General features: G+C 44.2%; 1 protein-coding gene across 5 annotated transcripts in view; it reads right to left on the reverse strand.

The window, feature by feature from the left end:
- The window catches only part of KIAA1958, a 70,385-nt gene that overhangs the window by 2,138 nt on the left and 56,214 nt on the right, over positions 1-12,033 (reverse strand). For 2 of the 5 annotated variants that reach the window (XM_083718863.1, XM_083718859.1), the window contains 2 exons: positions 10,770-11,876; positions 8,359-10,681 (listed from right to left, as the gene is read on the reverse strand). The exons of 1 other annotated variant lie outside the window; for it this stretch is intronic. In XM_083718863.1, coding sequence (XP_083574989.1) covers positions 11,073-11,876 — 804 coding nt within the window. In that variant the 3' untranslated portion in view covers positions 8,359-10,681; positions 10,770-11,072. Of the gene's footprint in view, positions 1-4,370; positions 4,461-8,358; positions 10,682-10,769; positions 11,881-12,033 lie in introns of those variants that run through there. 2 more of the 5 variants (XM_083718861.1, XM_083718860.1) reach the window with 2 other exon arrangements.

Genomic DNA, 12,033 nt, shown 5'->3' on the forward strand with positions numbered 1-12,033 from the left:
GTGGTGCTTCAGGTTAAGAACAGTTTCAGGTTAAGTACGGACCTCCGGAACGAATTAAGTACTTAATCTGAGGTACCACTGTATACTTCTGTTGATACAGCCTAGAATAGCATTAGCTTATTTTTTTTGCTTCTGCATCACACATATAGAAGCTCAGGTGCTCTTTGTCAGTCACCTTTCATGGGATTTCAGGACTCTACATACAGCTCCATGTGATTCTCCCATGGTTTGGAGTACAGCATATTTCAATTATAAAATGCAGAAACGTTTCAAAAGTCACACTCCAAAACTGAACTATTTAGGTACAAAATTCACTGGGGTTTCCTTCAAAACTAAGGAAAATCTAATGCTCCGGTGAATGACATGCTTTTTTTCTTTGTCTGATGTTTAAAATTGTTTCTAAAATGGAAACATTTTCTTCCCCCTCCTGTTTCTGACACTATTTTGCTTCTCATGATCTATTTGCTGTCAAATGGATTCCAGGCAGCCATAAGTTAATATACTCCTGGGCTTGCCTAATGCACACAGCCCCATATAAATTGCGAAATCTTCCCATTTGACAGCTCTCTGCCGGCTTCAGAAGGAAGGAAATTTGCTGTAAATAATTATTAACAGTGAATTACAAACTTTATCCTACAGTCCCACCATAAATATGTCAGCTTTCTCAAAACAAGGAAAGAGGCTTTTATGAGCAACGAAGCCAGCATTCTGTGAATCACTGTCAGATCTTTCCTAGGTGGGGTGCAATTTATTATTTACCAGCTAACAGCAGTGTTTTTGAACTATGCGATATTTGTTGTTTACATTCAGGGATGTAATTGTGTCTCTAATCCCTTTGTAGTCTGGCCTAGGTAAAAGAACTGGAAAAAACAGCTGGCAGCAGGAAGAAGTGGGAGAAATACCCTCAGGAAATCAAAGCTAGGTAGGAACTCCTATGCATGTAAATCAGCTGCAATATTTTGCCATCATTAACTGTCAGAGGAAGGCAAGCCTTGCATAACACAAGGCTGCATACCCAGCATACATTGAATGCACAGTTCCCCCTGAAGAATGCTGGGAACTGCCGTTTGTTGTTGGTGCAGGAAATTGTAGCTCTGTGAAACCATTCAAATGTGACCCATTCAAATGTGGTTGACTCAAACTCTCGTCAGTCCCAGCCAAGATGCTCAATGGTCAGGGACAAAAGAGAAGGTGGCATTCACAAACATCTGGAGGGCAAGAAGAAGAAGAAGAGTTTGGATTTGATATCCCGCCTTTCACTCCCCTTCAGGAGTCTCAAAGCGGCTAACAATCTCCTTTCCCTTCTTCCCCCACAACAAACACTCTGTGAGGTGAGTGGGGCTGAGAGACTTCAAAGAAGTGTGACTGGCCTAAGGTCACCCAGCAGCTGCATGTGGAGGAGTGGAGATGCGAACCCGGTTCCCCAGATTACGAGTCTACTGCTCTTAACCACTACACCACACTGGCTCTCGAAAAGGTTAGGCACCCCCTGGTGTACACGATTGTGCTGCAAAACATATTATTTGGATCCTGGGCTTTCAAACACTAAATAGTGGGGTAGGAGAGCTGAAAATTATGCCAATACATCTCACATCTGGCAACCAATGTGCCACTTTGTTTTCAGATAGTACACGGGTAGAAGAATCTAAAAAGCCCACGGCACACATTTTCAGAGCCCTCTAGCAGTTATGGTGGCTCATTTAGCAGAAGTCACGTATTTAGCATGAACTCTGGAGGGGTATACAGTGGTACCTTGGTTTAAGAACAGCTTAGTTAATGAACAACTTGGATTCAGAACGCTGCAAACCCGGAAGTAGGTGTTTTGGTTTGTGAACTTTGGCTTGGAATAAGAACATGTTCCGCTTCGTGTTGAGTGTGTTCCATTTGTAAATTGAGTCCCCCGCTGATATGGGAAAGCACGCCTTGGTTGAAGAACACTTTAGTTTAAGAACGGACTTCTGGAATGGATCAAGTTCGTAAACCAAGGTACCACTGTACAGCCATACCTTGGATCTCGAACGCCTTGGCTCCTGAACAAATCGGCTCCCAAATGATCGAAACCTGATGCACAAGCTGCAGGAGCTTCCTGCAGCCAGCGGAGGAGGAAACCGCTTGGGCGCCTGGGGCAATGTGCCCAGGGGTGGGGTGAGCTGCCGATAGGGCGGGGTGAGGGCAGGGTGAGCTGACCAAAGGGGTGGGCAAGGGCGGGGCAAGCCACCCATAGGGGCGGGGCACACCATGGGGCCTCCGGATTCTGCCTGCCTCCTCCCACTCAGCCACCCTACAGCTGGGGGGGAGGCAGCGGGCGGACGGTTTGGGCAGCGTGGAGCCTGCAGGCGCTCAAGCCACTGTGGTGAGTGCCGCCCAGCATTTTGTCACCCCCCTCAGTGGTGACACCCGGGGCGGCCCACACCCACTGCACTCCTTCCTCTGCCCCTGCCTGCAGCCAATCATAAGTCGTGCTTTGGTTTTCGAATGTTGAGGAAGTCAAACGGACTGCTGGAACAGATTCTGTTCCACTTCCAAGGTACGGCTGTATTCGATTCTCACCAAACTAACGCTACTCCACTGAAAGACACCTTTGCATATTTATGCGCAAGCTGTTAAAAAGCATGCCAATATTAGTTTGGGATGACCTGCTTTCTATGTGGCCACCTCATGCTGATGCAATCCATCGCACAACTTAAAGGGCACACACTATGACACAATATAAATGGCCGACTCAAACATTAAAGCATCATTCAGCTTATTACTCATAAAAAGTCGCCAGTGAAACTTTAAAGGCCCCAAACAAATGCTCTCTCTTGCCCCCCCCCACGCTCCCCTCCCCATCTCCCTGTCGCTCGGCCAAGCTGATAAAGCTCATTTTCCGGAATCGCCCTCCCGACTATAATTAACAACCTGAGCCTCTGATAAGGCTCCAAGGCACATTCCCCCATTCAGCAGAGTTTCCAGCAGCATGCGGAAGGATGAGAGAGTATGAGCCACATGGTTAAAGAGTTTTATTATCTTCTACGCAGAGAGCAAAGAAAAATACATCCTCTCTCTATGAAAGCAGAGAGCAACTGAACAAAGGAACAGGAAACCAGTAACGTCACATCCGTCTCTCGTCCCGTGAGACTTCCAACAGTATGGAATGTGTCTGGAATGTAAACAGAGTCCTGTGACTCTAAGCAGCTGCTCAGTGGCAAACAGAAACTAACACTCCCACCCTAACATCAAGTACTGGCAGCTTGGTCATCCTCTTGTGTCATTCATCCCTAGCCAGTGGTGGAGCAAGCTGATTGGGTGCCTGGGACGGTGTGTGTGCCCTGTGCCCTGGGGCTGGGCCAGCCAGGACAGGACGCTCCATGGGGCCTCCAAGCCTCCTCCCACTCAGCCACCCTATAGCTGAGGGGGAGGCAGCAGGCAAACCATTTGGGGCAGTTTGGAGCCTGTGGACGCCCAAACCACTGCATCACTCCCAGGATTGACGCTTGGCTCGGGCACGCTGCAGGCCCCACGGTGAGTGCCGCCCGGCATTTTGTCACCCCCCTCATTGGTGACACCCAGGGAAGCCTGCCCCCACCGCACACACCTTTCCTCTGCCCCTTCCTTAGCCTCCCACTATGGAGGAATTATTATGCTGAATCAGGGGCACCGGTAACAAAGAGCGGAGATCAGATGGCAGTCTTATTAGATGGAGCAGAAGTGGGAAACTCCAGCCCAGATCCAGGACACCCCTTTAGATCGAGGGAAAGTGAGCATGAGAGAGGGATGGATAAGTTGCAGAGAGAAAGTGTCGCCGCAGTGTTTGCAAGAAGAAACAATCCTTGCTTTGTTTTGATGCTTCACATCCAATGAAGAGGCTGGAATAAACTAACCAGCAAAAACCAGGCAGTTTTGGTTTCACACAAAAGAAAACTTGATGGATAACTGAGGTGGTGAGTCTAGGAAGGAGAATGTGCACAGAAAGACACACACAAACACGGTTGTACCCCACCACCGCTCATATTTCATTGAACTACTTACTGAGGCAGCGTGGTGTAGTGGTTAAGAGCGATAGACTCGTAATCTGGGGAACCGGGTTCGCCTCTCCTCCACATGCAGCTGCTGGGTGGCCTTGGGCCAGTCACACTTCTCTGAAGTCTCTCAGCCTCACTCACCTCACAGAGTGTTTGTTGTGAGGGAGGAAGGGAAAGGAGAATGTTAGCCGCTTTGAGACTCCTTCAGGTAGTGATAAAGCGGGATATCAAATCCAAACTCCTCCTCCTCCTCCTCCTCCTCCTCCTCTTCTTCTTCTTCTTCTTCTTCTTCTTCTTCTTCTTCTTCTTCTTATTATTATTATTATTATTACAATTACTATTATCATGAACTTAACCTTTCCTCTAGGTAACTAAATTCAATTCTTCCAGCCGCCTCACCCAAAGTGGAAAGTTTCCTTTGTGTAACACTCACCATCTGATTAATTTAGTGGATTCCTAGGAAACAAAGATAAATTCTTGACCTTGGTATGTCCCTGCAATGTTACATTTATCAGTTGTTGACAGCTAAAGCCTCAGAATTTTGGAAATGGCTATTTTTGCCCCCATCCCTTAATCATCAAAAGAATTTGTTGCCTAATTGACGGTCCTGGTGTTTCAATATCAGAGACATCCTAGGATGTTCCACATCTGACTGTAGCACTTGTAAGAAGAAAGAAAATGGCACCAACTGCCTAAACTTCAAAGGGTAAGAGGGGAGACAGTGCTGTGACTGAAACCGTGCCAGCAGTGTACTGAAATCAACACACCTTATATCTCAAATTAAATTAGCTTTTGTCTCTTGTCGCAAATCTGAACCTCTCAGGAGGGTAGCCACAAAGGCTGTGAGAAAATAACAATCCTTTTCCAAGTAATTGGCTCCCAGCTTCTTTCTCTGCAAAAGGTCAGGTTTTACAAGGAATGCTTTCAAAAACAAAGTCTCAGGAGTCCAGTAATGGCCACTTAATATATAGTAGAGTTTACTTTTGCTGCTGATAGCTTTCCAGAGAGAAAACACTAAATAATATATCTCTGGGAATGCAGATAATAAAGGGTCTAGAGAAACCAAAAACTTTTGATGAACATTGTATTTACAATATTGTTCTGGACAATATTGTTTGCTGGTTTCCCCTCAATTTCAGACTTTATGGTATATTTCTATTGCTGGACTGTTGTCATTCTTTTTCAGAAAGGATACGTCACCTCCACAAATATGCCTACAGAGTTCCCACAACAAACTAGATGGCATACATAGGAGACAGCTTATGACTTGTGCTTGTGTAAATATTATGGCATATATTTTGTTTTAATTGGTGTTTATATCCCCCAAAACATTTGTGACTTTTCACCTAAGAACAGATTCAAACATGCTAAAACAAATGTGGTACAGTCCTCTTATGAGATTGTACCACTTCAGAATGAGCTGGAGAGATATTCTCCCCGCCCCCATTTTATTAGAACTCAGGGTCACCAAGCAAAACCGACTGATAGGGAAATCAAGAAAGACAAAAGGAAATTAGGTGCAATGCATAAAAATTGACTAAATTAATTCAGTGGCAAAAGAAGCAACAGCAGGTGCAGTTGAACCTCCACATCCGGAGGCAGTATACAGTGGTACCTCGGGTTACATACGCTTCAGGTTACATACGCTTCTTACAGACTCCGTTAACCCAGAAATATTGCTTCAGGTTAAGAACTTTGCTTCAGGATGAGAACAGAAATCGTGCTCCAGCGGCGCGGCAGCAGCAGGAGGCCCCATTAGCTAAAGTGGTGCTTCAGGTTAAGAACAGTTTCAGGTTAAGTACGGACCTCCGGAACGAATTAAGTACTTAACCCGAGGTATCACTGTAATCCTGTTGATCAGATGCTGGTGACAAACAACAGAGGCAGTGTTTTTTTCTGGTGGAATGTGCTGAAACACAGTTCCAGCCCCAGCCCTACCCCCGTTTTTGGCCACATCTGCTCACCTTCCATTTTTATTTTTTATTTTTTACGAGCAGCTTTAGACCTGGCGTTGCTTGGGAAGTCTAAGGAAACTCCACCATCAGTACAGTTTTGAAAGATTCGGTCTGCCGCCTTGGTTCAAAATGGCGTCCAGTTGAATCCAAACACAGGCAAGACCCTTTCTTTCCCTTAGGAACTGGTATGCAAATTTGGTAGCGATATCTTTAGAAGTATCCAAGTGCATAGTGAACATTCTAGATAGATAGATAGATAGATAGATAGATAGATAGATAGATATAGATATAGATATAGATGTATTTCTTAGAAGCACGCCTATGCTACTTTTTCAGCAGAGTCCTCAGGGCTCTTCACCAACAACTCTCAACAACGCAATGGGGGCATTGAAAATCTTTAACTTTTAAAACAAAACGAAAACTTGTCCAGACGGCCTGATCTAGTGAAGCCCAGAATGGAGAGAGAATTCTATGGGACAAAGATAGAAAAAGAGGAAAAGGTAACAGAAAGGCAGTGGAGAGATTCGCTAAGAATACGTGAAAAAGAAAACACTGTGCTGACAGTGTGACTACCAAAAAAATTTAAAAAAAAAATTCCCCACAGCTAACATAGCCATGCAGACCATTTGAATTAATTTTAATGTAAAAGTAGACCTCAGAGAGATTTGAACTGCACACCCCTGGAACAGAGAACATAACAATACTCGAAAACCCAATCTTGCATAGCCATTCATTCCAAGAAATGAGGATTCTTTTACCAGATAGCTCATGAATATCCCTTTGTCCTTTTAAATGCTACTGAAATGCTACACTAGAATAATGTCCTACTTGGTCCTTGTTGGGAAGTGACAAAATTGAGCCTATCTGTTTTAAAAGTTGCGCAGTACTGGATCCCCGTGCAGCGATGAAGTTCACTGAATTGCCTCGGGCATATCTCTGTCAGCCATGCCTACCTGACAGGGTTGTTCGGAGGATAATATGAGGAAAATTCCATTTCTTTAACTGAATGTGTACTCATTCTGTTGGCCCATTAAGGAAGCAATCCTATATACACATTGAACATTGAACTTAATGGGACTTCTTGAATAGGCATGTACGGATTGCATTGTTACTAACTTTCATTAAAGAGCTAGCACATGGAATTTATTTTGTATTCATGAATTCAGAATGAGAGAAAGAGAACGTGATATTAAGAATGCTTTTTTCACATCCTACCTAAGAGCCTTATGGGAAAGGACTTTATTCATTCCAAGTTACTCTGGTCTTCAACTTAATGGCTTTAGGCCAATTAATTGGTTGATGATCAATTTTAAAGGTGAGGGAATTACCTTGCGGGGCAGAATTTGGTATATATTTAAATCGTACATTAATATCGTGGTTTTCATACTGTATGTTCAAATGCTGGATTAGATTAATTTAATGATGTAATTTAGAGCCAGAGTATTTTGACATGCCTTGAAATGTATGTTATAGTTTAGAAGAAGGAAAAATCACAAAAACTTGGAAAACAAAGGATATTGAATTCCATCTGAAGAATATGGGATACATTTGAAGGGGAAACTGAATCCATATGTTTTACCATAAGTCTCAGTAATTACACACACAAACATACACAATTTTAATTCCAGATCTGTTCACTCCCAGTCTCTGAAATTCTTGTGCTCTGATATGTCTGCCTGTCTTCCCATCCATCCATCCATCCATCTATTGCAGAGCATAATTTCAAAGATGGGGAATGAGGTTTAACAAGATATAGACAGCCAACTGTAGCCAAAACAATAGCTCCCTCAGAAGAAGGCGTCCGAGTCAAAAATAATAAAAGTCCAAGCATTCTCTCAATACTTACTAGGTCATATTTATCATGTTTGTTGGGAAAACAGCACGGACACAATCAAACTCTGATTTTCATTGGTAAAATATTAGACTTACTGCCCCTGAATGCCAAAGACAGGCAGGTATCTGAAGGGCAGAAAGAGGAGGCAAGGGGAGCAGGAGGATGATCCAAGGGAAGGGGGCAGTGATTTGTGGGGTTCTGTGCCACCCATGAGGCAGCAGAAGAGAAACAGGTCATGCCATCAGAGACAGGAGAAGAGGAGGCAGAGGAAGAGTTTTAGGAAGGGTCAGAGAGGGAAGAGACAGTCCCAGAGAAAGTTGGGCCTTTAGAATCTCTGCATCACCTTCCCCACTATCTCCATGGATGGATGAAAAATGGGTAACCAACTTTCCTTTATTTGTGATTGTTCAAATCATTATCTCTACTTGTATCTATTAACTTCACGGTCCATGTGTGGGGGGGATAAGCCTGGTTTTGTGATGTAATGAACAGGTAGGTGGATACACCTGCAATTCAGAGGAACATAACCTTCTTAATGCCAACCACAAGTGGAAACGACTTCTGCTTCAAGAGATATTAGCCTTTAATTGTGAAAAGTCTCTCATTCCAAAGACATATCTCTAGGGTTACAAAATCTAAAACAGCATAGTAGAAAATATAATTCGTAGGTCACGACTCCCATCGATCTACCACACTATTCCAGTCTCCTGGAATTGCCTCAGATGGAAAGGCAATAGAGCAAGGATAGAAAAATCTGTGCCCACTTCTCCCTGAATTCCGACTGCCATGAGCTCCAGTCAGCATGGCTATTGGTTAGTCAGGGATGACGGAAGTTGTAACACAATGACATTTGCTAGGCTACAGATCCACTCATCCCTGCAAGAGAGGAATGTTTTAACCAGAACTAATTAATGCCAAAGTAATTTTTCTCCACAAAATACTTACAAATGAAGAAAGCTATAAATGGATGTTCTGTAGAACCAGAGGGTGGAATTAGGTGTAGCCCGAAGTAGGGTATATGTGTGGAAAACGAGGTCTGCTTGAGCAATATTATTAATATTTATTTTCATTATTTATTAAATTTGTATACCGCCCTGTACTTGCAGGTCTCAGGGCAGTTACAACATAAAATCACAAAATAAAAACATAAAATACATAATAAAAACAAAAACAACCCAATAATCCCTTTTCCCATAGGGCTTTCCCTCCCTCTCTTCTCATTGTGTACCCCATCAACCTGCGCTGGAAATTCTCCCAATGCTCCAGAGCAGATTTAGGGGTTGTGGCAGCACATAAAGTAGAGGGAGAGAATCTTGTTCCATGAATACATAAACTCATTTGAACCCCGCTCAGAGCCAACCCTGGATAGAAAATATTAAACTTCTCCAAAACATTTAATCTATGGGAAAGACTCTGGCCCGATTCAGACGTAACACCTCTCTGCCTAGGTTTTAAGTTTCAAGCATCTCCTGTTAGCCCTGGATAAAATTAACCTGGGTAATTCTGAATGTAGTAATTAAATTACAATCTCAAACTGAAGAGGGTGTTGTCATGAATGCACCAGGCTCAGCACATTAGCTGCAGTTGCACACAATACCAAAACCTGATGAAAATGTTTTGCAACAGTCATATGTGATGCTCAATGAGGATAAAGGAGAAGATGCAACAATGAGCACACAAGAGGGCAGAGGCAGAGGCAGTCCATGCAGGATCCTGAAATACACTGTCTATCCCTTAACCATGGCTCATTGTTCATCCAAACTCTGGAAGAAATTCAGTGCTGCTGATCAAAAGTCACAAAATGGCTTTTGATCCAGTAGAGGAGTCTGCTAATGGAAGAGGAAGAGAGGCAATATCCTTTTCCCCCTTTCCCCTGCAGCTCCCCTGCACCACCTTTCATGCTGTACTGGAGGGTCTCCCAAATCTCTAGAACAGATTTTCAGAGGACTGCAACAGTCAAAGGAAACTCCTTCTCCTCAGCGGATGCCTCCAATCGATCAAAAGTTCATCAGCACAGGCAGTGTGTGGGGAAGCAGTATTAGATGTCATGCAGTATATCTCCATAAAAGTAAAGGGGCCCCTGATCATTAGGTCCAGTCACGGATGACTCTGGGGCTGCAGAGCTCATCTCGCTTTATTGGCTGAGGGAGCTGGCATACAGCTTCCGGGTCATGTGAGCAGCATGACTAAGCCGCTTCTGGTGAACCAGAGCAGCGCACGGAAATGCTGTTTACCTTCCCGCCAGAGCGATACCTATTTATCTACTTGCACTTTGACGTGCTTTCAAACTGCTAGGTTGGCAGGAGCAGGGACCGAGCAATGGGAGCTCACCCCGTCGCGGGGATTTGAACTGGCGATCTTCTGATCGGCAAGCCCTAGGCTCTGTGGTTTAGACCACAGCCCCACCCGCATCCATATATCTCCATATATGTATATATATTCTTGACATTTACAAATAACCTACATTGTTGGTGATATAATAAAGCTACTGGGCTACTGAGCCTCTTTCTCTTGATCAGTTGGCTTACAAAGCCTATTCTAAAAGGCACTGATAAATCAGACTCCCAAAGCAATTTTACTGCATGTAGAAGCACAATGTCCTAATAAAATATCAACATAGTTTAGGGGTAGATCTCGGTTTGTATAAAGGTGCAGCCACTTCATCAACGAAACATCAGCAGGTCATACAATATACAACTGCTTATTAAAATTCATACAACAGCTAGCAGGTTGAAAGAGGCTCTTGCTGCTGTCCAATTGACTTGGAAGTGATAGAAGGCTGACATGGTGTTAATTGAGTGGATGTAATTAACTTGCATCATATATTGGAAGGAAAACTTCCCTCCATGTGCAAATAGCAGCTTTTTGGGGGGGGGGGGCGGAGAGAGCTATTTTTATCAACTTCACAAAAGGGGAGAAAGGGTTAAACTTACCCACCCATGCTGCTCAGCCTCTCCAGCCACTGCTGCTACTTACATATATATATAACTATATATATATATATATAGTTGATAAAAATAGCTCTCTCCGCCCCCCCCCCAAAAGCTGCTATTTGCACATGGAGGGAAGTTTTCCTTCCAATGCAAAATGAAGCACCAGGGATTGGGGCAATTATCACTGGGATCATAGCAAAGGAGAAAAGACTACAATACCCATCACCTTCAACATCCATGCTGTTCAGCGTGTTCTCACCCAACCTCTTTACAGGTTTTTATAAAAAATTAAAAATGCAGAGCAATTGCATTCAAACAATTAACTTCACACCTAGATTGGCCCTTACTAATAGGAGTTCAGAGAGCCAAACTTCCGGGAGGCCTGGGTGAAGGAGATGAAAGTGAAGTTCTCGCAGTGGTCAAGCTTGACCTTTTTGGCCAGCTTTGGGACGACCCCCCTCAGTGACCGCAAGCCCATCCTCTGCTCCTCATACCAGATGCTGCCCATGCCAATAGTCTCTTTCCGAGCAGTCAGGTAGAAAGGGGACTTGCCTTCCATTTGCGAAGGAGGCCGGTGGATGTACATGTACTTGTAAAGGAGGCAGTAAGGACAAACCTTGTGCCCTTTGGAGTGGTCATGGTATATCTGGCCGTAGCACACTCTGTTTGAGCCCAGCCTTTTCTCCCGTTTCACATTGTCTGTTCTGGCAAAAAAGGGCCGTTTCTGTGAATCTTTTAGCAGCTCAATGTCCCCGTACATTAAATCAGCATGTTCCTGAAGTGTCCTCATGTTGAGGTACTGGCTGTTGTATTTTACCACAGTGGACAGCAAGGCTACTGGGCTCCCGTCACCCAAGCACCCAATCCTCCACATCTCTTCTTCGTCGGAAAGGGAAAAATAGATGATGTTGCGAGAGCGGGCACCAGACATCCCAGCCTTGCTGAGCACCCTCAGCTTCTCCTTGAGCTTCTTGGTGGAAGAACCAAAGCTTCCACTTGTGATGGAGAAACCAATCCCAGCATTCTTCAGGATCCGGTCTAACCCTCGGCGGATAGCGTGAAGAGAGGTGGCCAGGAAATCAGAGCCGTCGGTTTTCTTCACGGTGACATAGAAATCTTCAAGGAGCTTGTTCAGCTTCACCGCTGGAATCTGGCTTGAAAGGAATGGGAGCGTTTGCATTAACTCTCACAGAACGATTTCCCCTGCCCACCATGACCACCTTTTTTTGTTTCTTTGGTTGTTTAACAAGAGCTGGGTCTGAAAAATTGAACTGAGCTAATGTATTAGCATTCAGACAGTGGTGTAG

Source organism: Podarcis gaigeae (genome assembly GCF_964106915.1).
Source record: "Podarcis gaigeae genome assembly, chromosome: 17".
Taxonomy (NCBI): domain Eukaryota; kingdom Metazoa; phylum Chordata; class Lepidosauria; order Squamata; family Lacertidae; genus Podarcis; species Podarcis gaigeae.